This window comes from Vulpes vulpes, chromosome 4 (assembly GCF_048418805.1).
Source record: "Vulpes vulpes isolate BD-2025 chromosome 4, VulVul3, whole genome shotgun sequence".
NCBI lineage: Eukaryota > Metazoa > Chordata > Mammalia > Carnivora > Canidae > Vulpes > Vulpes vulpes.
The window spans coordinates 96,185,239-96,202,818 of record NC_132783.1 but is presented as its reverse complement, the minus strand read 5'-3'; the positions used below and the strand labels follow the sequence as shown (position 1 = coordinate 96,202,818).

The 17,580-nt window shown below is 46.6% G+C and overlaps 2 protein-coding genes across 4 annotated transcripts in view; both read left to right on the top strand.

Moving 5' to 3' along the window:
• The window catches only part of CPLX2 (complexin 2), a 203,937-nt gene that overhangs the window by 16,959 nt on the left and 169,398 nt on the right, over positions 1-17,580 (top strand). The gene's annotated exons all lie outside the window — the stretch shown is intronic.
• Positions 1-17,580, top strand: part of HRH2 (histamine receptor H2) — a 113,445-nt gene that overhangs the window by 17,003 nt on the left and 78,862 nt on the right. For 2 of the 3 annotated variants that reach the window (XM_072756555.1, XM_072756554.1), the window contains exon 2: positions 4,533-6,115. In XM_072756555.1, the coding sequence (XP_072612656.1) occupies positions 5,040-6,115 (1,076 nt within the window). In that variant the 5' untranslated portion in view covers positions 4,533-5,039. Of the gene's footprint in view, positions 1-4,532; positions 6,116-7,822; positions 7,885-17,580 lie in introns of those variants that run through there. The other variant, XM_072756556.1, reaches the window with a different exon arrangement.

The following is a 17,580-nucleotide window of genomic DNA, read 5'->3' as shown; positions in this document are numbered from 1 at the left end:
TTCTGGGATTTTGTCTGTGAGGAACACTGAGAGGGAGGTTGAGGCACAAGGCAGACCTGGGTTTGCCTCTGGGCTACATCTGTGCTGGTGGGGCGACCCTCGAGCCTCAAGCCTCTGTGTTCTTTTACTTTGTGCTACGTGGGAGGAACGAGGTGGGAAATGATGTTCTGGACCCCAGCCAACACAATTCAGTTCCTGGGGAGACACATTTTGATAATGAATCACCAAGGACCCCCTGCCCCGAGGAGGAGAGTTTTCCTGGGGCACTGAGATTCCCGAATTCTACCCACTGCTCCCCAGAAAGCCCAAGCCTGTGCCGGAGGTGGCATGGAGCAAGTACCTCTGGAAGCCTTCCGGGCTGTGTGAGCAGAGGAGGCCAGGTCTTACGGGAGAACAAGGGCTCACCAGGCAATAGAAGGGGGGAAGGGCACTCCAGGCAGGGGGAAACCGCTTATGCAAAGGCAAGGAGTCAGAATGGACCTGGCACTTTCAAAACCAGAGGAATTCAGTGTCACCGGAGCTGTGTTTCTCAAAGTGCTGTCCTAGGACACAAAAACGTGCAGGGCAGGCAGGAGCTGAGGCGAAAGAGAGAAGACAGAACCCGGTCACGAAGAGCCTGGAATGCCAGGTCAAGGATCTAAACTTAGAGACCAACCAAAGCTAGTAATGGAAAGTGGTCAGACCTCCCCCCGGCACAGAGCCCAACAGGGCAGGTTTAAAACACATCCCAGAGTGCAGTGAGTGCACTTCTCACGCTGGGCTGGGGCAGCTCTTGAGGGCTAATTGGGTAGTGTGGCCTCACAATGAGGCCCCTGCCCTTTGTTATGGCTGCATTTGCTAGGTGATAACCGCAGGGAAAGGTCAGAAGCCTCCCCCGGAGGCGGTGAGGAGTATCGCAACCCTGAGCAAATTCTCCAGAAGGTGCCTTTTGAAAGGCTATTATAAGACAAAGATGAGAAGGGGAAGCAGCTGTGACATCTGTGCTCAGCCTCTGAGATGGGTAGAGGGAGTGACTGGAGGCTGTCTTAATGAATTTCATGTGATTTTCACACACAACACACAGAATGAGATGTGAACACTTATCTAATCTCCATGGACAGTTGGGTAAGATTTCGTGTATATTGTATTGTGGGTTTTTTTTTTTCAACTTTTTGCTTGTGGAAATTTTCACCATAAAATGCCGGGGCAAATAGGCCCATTTGCACATATCTGTTCAGATACTAACCAGACCCATTGAATCCCAAGGTGAGTACCCATATATTTCCAAGGTGGGGAAATCACACACACACACACACACACACACACACACACACACTGACACACTCACTTGCACTCCACGTACCCTGTACTTCTCCTGTTATATCGATAACAGAAAATATTGGTTGGGTAGATGGATGGATGGGTGGGTGGACGGGGGTTGAAGAGAGAAGGACATGCTCCAGGCCCTGTGGGGAGGGCAAACACAGAGCCATATTAACACTACAAGGCAGCAGGTGCCAACAGTATAACTTGGTACAAAGTACAGGGGAGAATGCTTCTGCCTCCAGGCATTCAGGAAGGCTCCAGGGAAATGGAGATGTTTGAGCAGGGCCTTGAGAGAAGAGTAGTCAAGTGAATACAGGGAAGAACAAGGCTCCAGGTGAGGGAGACAACAAAGGCAGGAGTGAGAAGGTGTGATACATTTGGAGAAAGGCTGGGTTGCCTGAATGGCAGTTAGGAGACAAGTACAGGGGTGTTTGGTGGGATCTAGCTAGAAGGATGGGTTGAAGTCTGATCTAAGCACAGACACTAAGGCAGGCTGAAGGAGTGTGAGCTGAGTTTGAATCCAGGCGCTCTGGCTACTTACTCGGCCTGTGACATCATCTGGCCTCTCTGAGCCTCACTCTGTCAGCATTAAGTGGAGTAATGATTTCCTTCACACTTGGGTTATTGTGAGGATGAAATGACATTTCATTTAATATGTGATCTCACCATGCCCAGGGCAATCCTACAGTAACGTTGTGCCATGATCTCTTAAGCCATCCCCTGCTGCTGAACACTGTGGAGGTTTCCTGCCTTTTGCTGCTTGCAAACCTGCTGGCACAGACATCCTTCATACATTTAGCCCAATAAGAGGCTGTATTGCCATGACGTAGGTTCTCAAAAGAATGAGTGAGGTCTAAGTGACCCAGAGGGGTGTTGTCCTTGTACAATAAAGGAATTAGGGGAACAAAGTTGCGTGCAGAGCTTGTGTGCCCGTGTACACATAGAATCACAGAGAAAGAATGGAAGGCCCCCATCACACCAAACCATCAGCAGCAGTCACCTTCCGGGCATGAGGGCCTGGATATGTGATAGCCCAAATCATTGGCCTTCTCTGTATACCTCAGGATACTGGTTTATTGCAATAAGCATGTCATTGCTTTGGAAGTTTGAAAAGGAAAGTTCAAGAAAGTGTTTTTTCTCTTATCTGTGATGAGAAACAGTGACAATGATCTTATGGTGTCATGGCCTCTAGGGCAGTCACTCTGCCCACAAGATGAAGGATGGATTAAGCTCCATTTTTGGAAGTTTCTGCCTTCACAAAAGGTCACTGGAAACCCTGGGACCTGGGCTGTACAATAGAAATACAACAGAAGTGATTCTTCTTTGGAACTCCATGAAAAAAGGAACCGCTGCTGCTCTGTTCATCATTGTACCCCCAGCACCTAGAACAGCATTTGACACCTTGTGAGTTCTGAAAGAAATACTTGCTGGAAAGAACAGAGGGAAGGGAGAGAAGGAAAGAAGAAGGGAGGGGAGGATGAATTTCGAATTATGTGACAGGCTGCGTCATTCAGATTTGAAAACCTCAAACATTAACTAAAACATCAGTCCCAGGCCAAAATACCTACACCTGGCTGTTAAGAAACTCAGAAAAAAATGTTATCAGAAATAGGGATGCTCAAAAAAGATAGCCTTGCTGCTGTCTCCTCCACAGTTAATTAGATGTTCCAGTGAAAGCCATGCTGCTTGCGTTATTTATGTAATGAAAAGATCTTCTAAAAATAATACCCAGAGGCCCAGCTCACAAGGCCTGGTGGCTGAACCAGCTGGAGCTGCAGCAGGTGACCAGGAGCCGTGATCCCTGCACCAACACAGTGGTTACGATTAAATGATCCTTCTCATATTCAGGTTGCAAAACCGCTCCAGGCCAGAGCCTAGGAGAGGCTTCATTTGTGTCACATGGCAATTAGCTTGCTTCTGAAAGGGGTTCCTCTGTCATTCTGGTTTCTGCACATTCCCAGATCCCAGTAGACGGCCTGCTAGCTGCTCTCTGGAAAACCAGGATCAGCTTGTGTGAAAGGGAATCTCCAGGGCCTTCACTTGTTTTTCATTAATTGGAATCATAGCATATCACCAGTAGGAGGGGATCTTTGGGATTTAACCAAGAAGTATTATGTGTGCAGCCTTTCTGTTGAAGTGGGGTTTGTGCTGGGAGAGGTGGAAGGAAGGTAGGAAGAATGGGAGGGTGGGAGGGTAGGAGGAGGGAGCTGGAAGCCACCAAAATACTTGTGATAAGAGCATAAATAGGATAAATTCTGGCCAGCCACCCTGTGGGCTGCTATGCAGCCACTGGGGAGACTGAGTGAGTTCTGTGCTGGCTGATGGATCACATGTGTTGCTGCTAAATAAGAAAAGTAAGACTGAGAGAGATGTTTGGAGCAGATGTGGGCAGGGGGTGCCATTGGCAAACTATGACAACAGACTAAATCTGGCCCTCTGCCTGGTTTTGTGCAGCCCGTGAGCTAAGAATGGCTTTTGCATTTTTAAATGGTTTGGAAATAGTTTTAAAGAGTTGGAAAAAATCAAGAGAAGAATATTTTGTGACACGTGAAAACTCTGTGAAATTCAAATTTCGGTGTCCATAGTAAAGTCTCACAGGAGCACAGACATGCTCATTCACTTGCACATTGTCCATGTAGGTGCTTTCATGCTACACTGACAGAGTTTGGGTAATTCCAGCAGAGACCTTGGGGGAATGCAAAGCAGAAAATATTTACTACCTGGCTCTGTCCTGAGAAAGTTTGTCAGCTCTTGCTCTACAGTACGATGATATTTTGTAAAACCAACAGTGTCAGACACTGTTCTTGGTGCCTTATCAGGGCAAATTCATTACATTTCCTTGTTTATTCACTCATTTGACTATTTATCCATCAGATGCTTAATGCCTACCTGTGGGGTCAGGTGCCGGGAAGCAGCAGTGAACAAGTAGATGCAGCCCCTCTTCTTGTGTTTAGAGTCTGTGTCCAGATCTTTCCAGTATAAGTCGTCCTACTCCTCCAACCATATCTCACAGGGTGACACAATGGTCCAGCCCCTTGCATCCTGCCTCCCTTCCTCCTCCCACTGTGCATCCTGATTGTTCAGTCCCTCCTAAGGACAGGTTTCCAGATTGGCCCTGTGCCTCCTGGTGTCTCACAGGGAGGTTAAAGTCTAGAAGGATTCATCTTGAATTGGGCATGCTCTTGGTCTGATTTCAAAGTATTCAAACTTGATGCTTGCATTTTCAGCTCCTGTTCACCAGTGGTCCTAAGAGGCAGAGGCAGAGGCAGCAGTCCTTGACCCCGGTCACATGGGTAGGAGCATCCACCAGCTATGGAGAAGGATGCAGCCACATCTCCACATGATCCCTCCCGCATAAAACCAAAGCCACCTCCAGACACATGCTCCAGTGCCTCAGTCTATATGCAAAACCTGGAGGGGAGAGACCTACTCCAGTCCCTGGAGGAAGCTGGCTCTGCAGGAGGTGATTTGAGGACTGGAATTTGAACCAGGAACTTTCTCCTTTTGCTCTTCTTCATTCATACTCATGCCCAGTATACCTCCTAGGAGACTGCTTTATTTATTTCTAGAAAAACAGTCCTCGGGCAGTTATTGTAACCTCCCCACATCTGGACATTTTCTTTTGGCTCCATTGGGAGCCTAGAGCCCAGTGGTTGACATCATTGACACACTGGGGAGCTGGATGAGAAGTGGCCAGGGGCTGTGGGCAGAGGCCGGAGCCGTAGGGTCCCAGGATGATATCTAACGGCACAGGCTCTTCCTTTTGTCTGGACTCTCCTCCATGCAGGATCACTGTCAGCGTGGTCCTCACTGTCCTCATCCTCATCACCATCGCCGGCAATGTGGTGGTCTGCCTGGCTGTGGGCCTGAACCGCCGGCTCCGCAGTCTGACTAACTGCTTCATTGTGTCGTTGGCTATCACCGATCTGCTCCTTGGCCTCCTGGTGCTGCCCTTCTCGGCCTTCTACCAGCTATCTTGCAGGTGGAGCTTCGGCAAAGTCTTCTGCAATATTTATACCAGCTTGGATGTGATGCTGTGCACGGCCTCCATCCTCAACCTCTTCATGATCAGCCTTGACCGGTACTGCGCTGTCACTGACCCCCTGCGCTACCCTGTGCTTATCACCCCAGTCCGGGTCGCCGTCTCTCTTGTCTTAATTTGGGTCATCTCCATCACCCTGTCCTTCCTGTCTATTCATCTGGGGTGGAACAGCAGGAATGAGACCAGCAGTTTCAATCACACCATTCCCAAGTGCAAAGTCCAGGTCAACTTGGTGTATGGCTTGGTGGATGGGCTGGTCACCTTCTACCTGCCACTGCTGGTCATGTGCATCACCTACTACCGCATCTTCAAGATTGCCCGGGACCAGGCCAAGAGGATCCATCACATGGGCTCCTGGAAGGCAGCTACCATTGGGGAGCACAAAGCCACAGTGACACTGGCTGCGGTGATGGGAGCCTTCATCATCTGCTGGTTCCCCTACTTTACTGTGTTTGTTTACCGTGGGCTGAAAGGGGATGATGCCATCAATGAGGCTTTTGAAGCCGTTGTTCTGTGGCTGGGCTATGCCAACTCGGCCCTGAACCCTATCCTGTATGCCACACTGAACAGAGACTTCCGCACGGCATACCAGCAGCTCTTCCGCTGCAGGCCGGCCAGCCACAATGCCCAGGAAACTTCTCTGAGATCGAGCAGCTCTCAGCTGGCCAGGAATCAAAGTCGAGAACCCATGCGGCAGGAAGAGAAGCCCCTGAAGCTCCAGGTGTGGAGTGGGACAGAGGTCACAGCCCCTCGAGGAGCCACAGACAGGTAATTGCCCTGACCATTTGTGTACCAGACAAGCGCCTGGGGAGGGGGAGTGTCCCACTAGTGGCCACCATTAAGGGGACGGCTGTTCCCCAGGAGCTAGTTGAACATTCTGTGCTGGGAAGTCTTCATGAGCACTTTGCAAACCTCATGTTGTTCCATCCTCCCAACGGCCTCCTGAGGTAGAACTTTCTACTTCCATTTTTTTTCTTAAATTTTTTATTTATGATAGTCGCAGAGAGAGAGAGAGAGAGAGAGGCAGAGACATAGGCAGAGGGAGAAGCAGTCTCCATGCACCGGGAGCCCGACGTGGGATTCGATCCCGGGTCTCCAGGATCGCACCCTTGACCAAAGGCAGGCGCCAAACCCCTGCGCCACCCAGGGATCCCCTACTTCCATTTTTAAAGGATCACGTTAAATCTCAGAGAACTTGACCAGGGCCACACAGCTGGGATCTGGCCAGAGGTCCTTGACACCACAACTTGTGGGTCCTTTTGTCTGGCTACATTGTCCTTACAATCAGGAGTCCTAAGTTTGAAGTTTGAGTCCCAACTCTGCCACTTGGTTAGTCATCTGAAGTGTTCACCCAAGCTCTGCAGGATAGCCTTCAAATGGCCATGCACTGATGCTGCCACCTGGGGGTAACCGCAAACCCAGCTCAGTCCATGTTCACTGAGCACCCATGATGCACCAACTCTTGTGCTAGGGGTGCTCATGTCAGATGAGAAAGAGGGCTGGCCAAGTTGGGAAGGCTGAGCCTTGAAGGTCAGGTTAGGGGCTTAGAACCTGCACCGTTGGTTTTAAGGGAAGATGGAAGGATTAGAAGCAAGGGTGGGGAGAAACCTAGGCAGCTCTGCTTTGGAAAGAGAGCTCTAGTTCCCTGAAAGATGTGGGCCAGAGGATGAATGAGATGGGGCCATCAGTGAAGGGGACGTGCTACGTGCTACTAGCCCATGAGAGAGGTGAACAGAAGAGAACAAAATCTAGGAGGCTACTAAACAACATAGGCTTGGAGAGCACCGGATATTTGGCATACAGGAGATGCAAGAGAGAGGATACCCCAGGATTCTACCGCCAAGAGGTATCCAGGCTGAAAAGATAAACAGGATTGAAATGAGTTGTAGATAAATGCACTGGTGGCAAAATCCAAAGCATGCACCATGCAAAGCCAATGCAGGGTATTACAGGAAGCCCCGCCAAAGATCTGAGTGCTGAGTGGCCCTGGGGAAGCTCCCCCACTGTGTGGAGAGGACGTTTATAGGTCTGTGGGTGCTCTAGCCATGAGGAGAGGTAAATGAGAGGGCGCTGGTACAACGCCTGGCATGTGAAGTACTCCACAAATGGTGCTTTCCTTACTCTTCCCACAGACCATGTCTTTACCTCCCAGAATGCTGGTCTGTGGGACTGACCCACCCACCCACCCACCCATCCATCCATCTGTCTATCCGTCTGTCTGTCCATCCGTGTATTCATTTGCAGACATTTATCCACTTCCCACCACATGCTGGGCACTGTGCTGAGCGCCAGGGGTTGTGCTGAGCGCCAGAAATGACATTTGAGGCATTTGTTCTGATGCACAGGCATGGAAAGTCAACTGCACAGCCCCGTTCTCAGCTCTGTCCTAATTCACTCTGTAGTTTGAGCAAGTACCTGCGCCTCTTGGGCTTCTGTTTGCTCCTCTCTTAGGGTGTTGGGTCTGTCCTCATGCAGCCTGCCTGGCTTACCTCCCGGAGTTGCCTGATGCACATGTGAGCCAAGAGATGTGAACAGACTCTACAACCGCAATGGGATACTTGCCTCCTCTCAATAATCGAGCATCAGTCTTGAAAACAGCTTGGATGGATGCCGCAGACCCACACCCTCTGGGTTCTGGTCCCTGTGGAGCGTGGTGGGAGTCAAACTGGCCCTGAGCCTTATGTCCCCTCTGGTCCTTACAGCAGCCAGGTGTGGACTGTCCTGCCATAGACTTGGGTCCCGGGTCCTCCATACCTCTATTGCCAGCCTTCTGGAACAAGCCTCATTGCTCCTGCATTCAGCCTCCCAACCTTGAGACTCTCTCTCTCAAATCCATCACTCACCACTCACCAATGTCTCTCCAAAGTGTAGATCTGGAGCCTTCCACATCTGGCCCTGATGGGTAAGGACCCCTCCGACCACATCCTTCCCTCATTCAGGAAGCAGCCTTGGGCTCAAAGCTAAGTTAGATCACGAAGCAAAGACCAAAGCCCAGGGAGCAGACCCTGTAGAAGGCCGTTGACATTATTCCATCTAGCCATGCATGCTACTTTCCACTGCTCTTACCTGTGTGACCCCCTGGTGAACAGGCTGCCTTCAGCCCCGATCCTTAGAGAACTGATTTCAATAAGCACTTAGCAGCAACAGCTGACACTTATCGAGCACCACTAGGTGCCAGTTTACACGTTTGCCATTCTTTCTACATATAATCATTCTGTGGGCAAGCTGTCCCCACCCCCGTGCTGCATGCTCAGGATGCAAAGGGAAATGAAGCAAGCCCCCCACCCCAAGCATCAGTCTTGCCACCTGTGATCACTCATGGTCTAGTTGAAGAAGTAGATGGGCAGCAGTTCGGTGTGGCACACGCCATTGATTGAAACCCAATGTGCTGGGCGCCCAGAGGAGTGGTGCGTGGCCCAGGGAGCCCATCCCAGGGAGCAAACCTCCAAGCTGAGCCTTAAAAGCAGACATTAAAGACCTTATATTCATTCAGGGTGGTACTGGACCCTTTGGACTTGTGGCCTCATGTCACTTTCCCCGCAACCCTGTGAAGTCGGTGCTTATTTCATCTCCATTTCACAGATGGGAACACAAGGCTTAGAAAGTTAAGTAAATTGCTCAAGTGACACAGGCTAGTGAGTCCACCAAAACTGCAAGAGAAATAGCAACTACAGGAGCAGCAGCCCCCATTATCGGCTGTCCTCTGGGTCCTGGGTACACTGCAGAGTATGATTGCCCACCTTTTCTTCCAATCTTCACAGCCACCCTGGGAGGGGGGCTGTGAGGCCAAGGCCAGCTGAGAGGCTGTGCCTGCCTGGGCTGCACATAGCAGCCACGGAGCCAGGGTCTTCAGAGCACACATTCTGTGTGGCCGTGGCTACACTCCATCCTCCAGGCTCCAGAGACAGTGGGCAGAGGGGTTTGGCAGAGGAGGACGGCGAACCAGTTGGAGGGCTTCACACCATGGTGGGGGCCTGGGCATGTAGGAAGCCATGAACAGCCAGAGGTTGATTTTTACACTGAGACCGCCAGGGCATCCAGGGCCTCATGTGGCCCTCCATAGGGTTGGCTCCCAGCTTCCCTGATGACCGATAGTATGTCCTTTCTGTTCTCCATATGGGGACAAAAATCAGCATTGACCTGACCAAAGGCCCTTATCACTGACAAGGAGGTGGAGGTGTCACCCTGAGTGCACAGTTCTGAGGGGACTAACCGGGCCTGCCCTTGGGGCAGGGTGGGGCCCAGTCAGCCCCAGGAGGCCAGCTAAGGGGAGACTCCAGGAGAGAGTGGCCCAGCCAGGCTGGCTGGTCCTCCCCTCTGTCTGCCCTTTCCTGCCTCCAAGGGTTGCCCTCACCCCACCCCTTGCCACCCCTCCCTTAGGTGCTCTTCGGCCCCGCTCAGTGACTTCCACTGCTCCTTCTGGGTATCGGTGGTCATTCGTGGGCTGCTGTAACAGATGACCACACACTTGCTGGCCAAAAACAACGCAGATTAATTCTCTTATAATTTGGGAGGTCAGGAATCTGAGGTCGAGGTATTGGCAGGCTGGTTGCTCCTGGATGCTGCGGAGGAGAATCCGTTTCCATGCCTTTTCCATTTCCCAGGGACTGCCTGCTCCCCTTGGCTCATGACCCCTCTCATGCCTTGTTTCTCTCAATTCCTTTGTCACAACTTCTCCATCTGTAGCCAAATTTCCTGCCTCTCTCTAATAAGGGCTCTTGTGACTATATTGAGGAGCCACCAGGATAATCCAGGATAGTCTCCCCATCCCACATTCCTTAATTTACTCATATCTGCTAAGTCCTCTTTTGCCACATAAGGTAATGTACTCAGGTTCCAGCAATGAGGATGTGGACATCTCTGGGGACCATGTTCAGCTACCACAAGTCCCGGCTCCTCACCTTCACATTAGAAGCCCTATTCTCCTCCTGATCTGTTTCACACCAACATCTCCCGGCCCACGCCCACCTTCCACCCATTCCTGTCACTGCCAAAACAAACCACTCAGAGCCCAGGAACCCCAGGCACTCAGCTAGGATTTGCTATAAATGCCAGCCCTGCTTGGGGCATAGCAGTGAGCGAATCAGAGGCCCTCCTCCCTGAGGGGTATTATTCTAGGGCAGAGGTTCTCAAAGCGTGGGCCCCCAGCCAGCCGCAGGCTTCCAGAAGCAAAGTAGCCAGCATCAGGCCACATAGCTTCCAATGTGACAAAGTGAGGACTCCAGCCCGAGCCTGTCTGACCCCAAAGCTGGGGGTCCTTCTACAGTCAAATACTGCCTGGACTTGAATTTAGCCCAGACTCAGTACTAGTCCCATGGATACCAGATGAGGGAACCTAAGATCACTGGGAAGCCAGTGGCCTGAGGCCCAGCTCAAACTCAGGAAGGGCCGGGGATACTCCCAGTACTTTGGACCCCTGCCTGGGGCTCTGGGGTCCTTTTCCCACATACTCGCTTGCTCTGGGTAATCTCTCAGGGCAGGGAGATAATATTCATAAGCACCTGGAGTATCAGCAATCTCTGGGGGGCGTGGCACTTCCTCATTCCTGCAGAGCGCCTGGAGGCAGGAGCCAGACATCAGGAAGGCCCTGGGGGGAGAAGTGCAAAGGGAGGCAAGGTGCCCCCACCCCTCCAGCCACCTTTCCCCTCTGAAGTCTCCTGTCAGCTGTCCACCTGACCTCTCCTATCTGCAGCCAGAGAGCGGGTTTCCAAATGGAAATGTGTCTCTCCTCCCGATGCTCTTGGGATCAAATACAAAGTTCCTATCCTGACCTCCCAGGCCTTGTACTCAGTGCACCCTTGCCTCAGCCCAGACTTATTCCTCATGATGCATTCTGAGTGTTTCAGGTCTGCACCCCCAGGCGGTTAGCTCCCCAGGGGCAGACCCGATCTGTGTTGTTCACTGCTGTATCTCCAGTAGGGTAGGCACAGTAATATTGTCGAATGAATGAGTGAGTGAATAGCAAGTTTTAGTTCCCCAAGAGCTCTAAGAAGTCAGTAATCCTGCCTCCACTTCAGAGATCAGAAGACCAAGACTCAGTGAGGGAAGTTCCAGGAACTAGCAGGAGCTCAGAAATTTCTGGTTCCCTTTTCTAATTTGGATGTCACAATGGTCCTCCCTAAAAGAGTGGTGTCAGGACAGGCCTCACCGCAAAATCCAACCGCAGGCTCTGAATCAATTTTGGAGAGAGAAGAGGCCCCGAATAGTAACCCAGCCCCATCCCCTGGTGTGGCACACAGGAGCCCAGAGAGGTGAGGTGACTTGGGTCAAGGACACAGAAAGTGAGCTTCCGAGTGGGGTGAGAGTCCACAAGCTGATGCCACCCACGATGTCTCACCCACGGCATGTCATGGTTTGGCCAGAGGTTGGGGGCACAGGGGCATGTAGGGCTGACTTCATCTACTGCAGGTGTGGAAAAGCTCCATGAGCCTGGACAGACTTCCTAGGAAGGAGTGTTGCTCAGACAGGAAGTTTCCCATAGCTTACTTAGTCTGCTACGAGCCCAAATCTGTTTACCTCTAATCATCTGGGTTCTAAAGTAGTCTAACCTGTTGGCACACTGATTCCAGTATCTCTTAACAGCCTTTATGGTGCTCTTTGCAGAGGTGCCCAGAGTAGCTCACCCTCAACGAAGGGCCCTGGCTGCCCCCTGCACAATGGAATCCCAAAGACCTCTTTGCCACCCTCTGTGCCTGGCCGTCAGGCCACAAGGCTGTCGGGGTATTCTGCTTCTGGTGTGAAACTAGGGAGCCCCGGGATGAGTCCTGCCCCACCACTGCTTATGGGTTGGTGTGGGTTTATTTCTGGGCTTTCTATTCTGGATCCATGGATCTAAGGTGTCTATTTTTATGCCAATGCCATCTTATTTTGATTACTGTAGCTTAGTAGTATAGTTTGAAATCAGGGAGTGTCACACCTCCAGCCTTGTTTTTCTTTCTCAAGATCGCTTTGGCTACAGAAAGTCTTTTGTGGTTCCATAAAAATCTTAGGATTATTTGGTCTAGTTCTGTGAAAAAAGCCGTTGGAATTCTGATACGGATTGCATTGAATCTGTACCCTGCTTTGGGTAATATGAGCATTTTAACAATATTAATTCTTCCAATCCATGAGCATGGAATAACTTTCCATTTATTTGTGTCTTCTTCAATTTCTTTTGTCAATATTTTATGGTTTTCAGTATATAGGCCTTTCACCATCTTGCTTAAATTTATTCTTGGTGGTTTATTCTTTTTGATGCAGTTAAATATATTGTTTTCTTTTTTCTTTTTTTTTAGGATTTTATTTATTTATTTATTTATTTGTTTGTTTGTTTGTTTGTTTGTTTATTTGAGAGAGAGAATCTGTGTGTGCAAGTGAGGGGAGGCAGAGAGAGAGGCAGAGACTCCATGCTGAGCATGGAGCCCAATGCAGGGCTCAATCTCACAACCCATGATACCATGACCTGAGCTGAAACCAAGAGCCAGATGCTTAACTGACTGGAATTTTTAAGGTTTTCTGTATGTTGTATCATGTCATCTACAAGAAGCAACAGTTTTATTCTTCCTTTCCAATTTGGATGCCTTTCATTTCTTTTTCTTGCCTAACTGCTGTGGCTACAACTTCCAATATGATGTTAGATAAAAATGGCAAGAGTGGGCATCCCTGTCTTGTTCCTGATCATAAAGGAAGAACTTTCAGATTTTCACTGTTAAGTATAATGTAAGCTGTGGGTTTGTCTCATATATGGCCCTTAAAATGTCCCTTGTATACCCACTTTATTAAGAGTTTTTAATCATAAATGGATATTGAATTTTGTCATGTGCTTTTTCTACATCTATTGAGATGATCCTATGATTTTTATGCTTTTTGTTGTTGTTGTTGTTAAAGTAGTATATGCTCATTGCTTGATTTGCAGATGTTGACTCATGCTTGCATCCCTGGAATAAATCCCACTTGATCATGGTGCATGATCCTTTTAATATATTGTTGGATTGGATTTGCTAATATTTTGTTGAGGATTTTTGCATATATGTTTGTCAGGGATATTGGCCTGTCATTTTCTTTTTTGATGCAGTGTTCTTATCTGGTTTTGGATGAGAGTAGTGTTGGCCTTAACATGGGTTTGCAAATATTCCCACCTCTTCAATTTTTTGGAAGAGTTTGAGAAGGATAAGCATTAACTCTTTGAATATTTGGTAAAATTCACCAGTAAAGCTGTGTGATTTTGAACTTTTGTTGGGAGGCTTTTTGTAGGGGTGGGGGTGGGGTTCTTGATTACTGATTCAATCTCTTTAATAATTGGTAAAGTAATTGGGTCTATTCAAATTTTGTTTCTTTGTGATTTAGTTTTGGAAGATTGTATGTTCCTAAGAATTTATCCATTTCTTCCCGTTTGCCCATTATGTTTGTATATAATTGTTCTTGGCAATCTCATAATCTTTTGTATTTCTGTGCTCTCAATTGTACCTTCTCTTCCTCTATTTTTTATTTCACTTATTTGAGGCTTCTTCCTTTTTCTCTTGATGAGTCTAGCTAAAGGTTTGTCTGTTTTGTTTATCTTTTCAAAGAACCAACTCTTATTTTCATTGATCTTTTCCTTTTTTTTTTTTTTTTTTTTAGTTTCTGTTTCATTTATTTCTCTTCTGATCCTTATTATTTCCTTCCTTCTACTAACTTTGGACTTCGTTTGTTCTTCTTTTTCTAGTTTCTTTAGGTATAAAGTTAGATTATTTATTTGGGATTTTTCTTCTTTCTTGAGGTAAGCCTGTATCCCTATGAATTTCCCTCTTAGAACTGCTTTTGCTGCATCCCCTAGGTTTTTTTTTTTTTTAAGATTTTATTTATTTATTCATGAGGGACAGAGAGAGGCAGAGACATAGGCAGATGGAGGAGAAGCAGACGTCATGCAAGGAACCCGATGCGGGACCCAATTCTGGAACTGCGGGATCATGCCCTAAGCTGAAGACAGACATTCAACCACTGAGCCACTCAGGCGTCCTCCCTAGATTTTGGATTGTTGTGTTTCCATTTTCACTTGTCTCGAGGTATTTTTTTTAATTTCCCCTTTGATTTCTTCATTGACCAAATGGCTGTTTAGTAATATGTTTAATCTCCACATATTTGTGATTTTTCCAGTTTTCTTCTTGGTAATTGATTTTTAGTTTCATACCATTGTGGTCAGAAAAGATGCTTGATATAGTTTCAGTCTTCTTCTTTTTCCTTCAAATTTTTGTTTAAATTCTAGCTAGTTAACATATAGTGTAATATTTGTTTAGTGATTCATCACTTACATGCAACACTCAATGCTCATCACAAGTGCCCTCCTTAATACCCATCACCCACTTAGTCCATCCCCCACCCACCTCCCTTCCTTCAACCCTGTTTTTTCTCTATTGTTAAGAGTTATTTCAATCTTCTTAAATTTATTGATACTTGTTTTGTGGTTTAACATGTAATCTAACCTGGAGAATGTTCCATATGTACTTAAGAGGACGTGTATTCTGCTGTTTGAGAGTAAACTATTCCATATATATCTTTTAAGTCCATCTGTTCTAATGTGCCATTTAAAGCCAATGTTTCCTTACTGATTTGTTGTCTAGATGATCTAGCCATTCATGAAAGTGGTGTATTAACATCCCCTACTATTATTGTATTGCTGTCAATTTCGCCCTGTTGGTGTGTTAGTATTTGCTTTATATATTTAGGTGCCCCTATGTTGACACATAAATATTTATAAATGTTATCATCTTGTTGGGTTGACCCCTTTATCATGGTGTAGTACTCTTCTTTGTCTTTTATTACAGTTTTTGCTTAAAGTCTATTTTGTCTGGGGTGCCTGGGTGGCTCAATCAGTTAAGCATCTGACTCTTCGTGTTGGCTCAGATCACGATCTCAGGGTTTTGAGATTGAGCCCCATATCAGGCTCCATGCTGGGTTTGGAGCCTGCTTAAGATTTTCTCTCTCTCCCTCTGCCCATCCACCCTTCCCCCATTCATGTATGCATGCGCTCTCTCTAAAATAAAAATAAAATAAAGTCCCTTTTGTCTGATATAAATATAATGAAACCAGCTTTTCTTTCCATTCCCATGGAATATCTTTGTTCACTCCTTCACTTTTAGTTTATGTGTGTCCTTATATCTGAAGTGAGTCTCTTCCGGGCAGCATATATAGTTGTCTTATTTTTATCCTTTCAGCCACTCTATTTTTTATAGGAAAATTTAGTCCATTTGTAAATTATTAATTATTAATAAATATGTCCTTACTGCCATTTTATCAGTTATTTTCTGGATGTTTTATGGTTCCTCTATGTTTTTTTATTCTTGCTCTCTTCCTTTGTGGTTAGATGCTTTTCTTTAGTGTTATGTTAGATTTCTTTCTCATTATGTTTTGTGTATCTACTATAGGTTTTTGCTTTGTGGTTACCATGAGGTTCATGTAGAACCGTGTATATATATGTCTCATTTAAGTTGATAACAACTTAAATTTAAATGCATTCTAGAAACTCTATATTCCTCCCATGTTTTATGATTTTCATGTTATATTTACATTCTTCAATTTTGTGTAGCCCTAACTAATCATTGATAGCTTTAGTTAATTTTACTGCTTTTATCGTTTAACCTTTATGTTAGCTTTGTAAGTGGTTAATCTACTACGGCTACAGGTGAGATCTTTACTTTCATATGTTTTCTTGTTATTAGTTAGTGCCTTTTCTTTTCAGCTTAAAGAAATCCCTTTCACATTTCATGTAAGGCCAGTTTAGTGATGATAAATTCCTTCAGTTTCTGCTTGTCTGGAAAATTCTTTATCTCTCCTTCAATTCCAAATAAGAACTTTGCTGAGTAGAGTATTCTTGATCAGGTTTTTGTTTTGTTTAGTTTTGGTTTCTTTGTTTGTTTGTTTGTTTTTTCCTTTCAGCACTTTCAATATGTATCATACCATTCTCTTCTGGCCAACAAAGCTTCTGCTGAAAAATCAGCTTATGGGTCTTCTAGGGGTTCTCTTGTATGCAAGAAGTTGTTTTTTGTTTGTTTGTTTGTTTGTTTGTTTGTTTTTCTCTTACTGCTTCTAGGCTTCTCTCTTTAACTTTTGACATTTTAATTATAATGTATCTTAGTGTGACTCTCTTTGGTTTCATCTTATTTAGAACTCTCTGGACTTGCTGGACTGGGTGTTTCTGTCCTCAGGTTAGAGAAGTTTTCAGCCATTATTCCTTCAAATGAGTTTTCTGCCCCTTTATCTCTTTTCCTCCTGGGGCCCCTATAAAGCAAATGTTATTCTGCTTGATGTTCTTCCCTAAGTTCCTTAAGCTATCTTCACTTTTTAAAATTATTTTCTCTTTTTGCTGCTCTGGGTGAGTTCCACTGCCCTGTCTTCCAGGTCATTGATCCATTCATCTGCCTCATCTGGTCTGCTGTTGGACCCCTTTACTGTATTTTTTCAGTTCTATTTTTGTATTCTTCAGCTCTGTGACTCCTGTTTGGTACTTTCTTACATTTTCTATTTCTTTGTTGAAGTTCTCACTGTGTTTATCTGTCCTCCTTCTAAGTTCAGTGAGAACCTTCATGACCATTACTTTGAACTCTTTAATAGGTAGATTACTATTTCTGTCTGTTTCATTAAGATTGTTTTCTGAGGTTTTGCCTTGTTCTTTCATTTGGAACATATTCCGCTGTTTCCTCATGTTGCTTGCCTCTCTGTGTTTGTTTCTATGTATTAGTCAAAACAACTACCTCCCGAGTCTTGAAAGAGTGTCTTTGTATAAGAGATGAACCTTGTCATTCAACCTTGCCCTAGCTCTTGATTGTCCCTCAAACCTTTGTGATTGTCTGAGGAGTCTGGTTTATTCTTGATAAGCCTCTGTTGTTGAGGATGTGCCAAGGCCTGCCAGTGTTCCAAAGGGAGTAATCACCGACAGTGCCTACTTTCAGTCTGATAGGAAGCCAGATCCTCAGGTAACAACTTTATAAGTATGCAAATATCTATAATCCTATGGGACTGCAATTGTAAACCTTTCTGGCCTCCAGACCAGGAAATCTGGAGGTGTCCTGTGGGCAACTATTATAAAAATCAGGGCTTCAGACAAGTGTATGAGCTCTTTTCTAAGAGATACCAGTGAGCTGTGTAAAGGCCAAGGGAAGGCTCAAAGATGCCATTTCCCTGCTTACATTCCCTCAGGGTACCTCTCTAGCCTTCAGATTTCTGGCATACTTGAAACTTATCCCTCAGGTCGAACTCCAACACAAGTAAATGGGTCT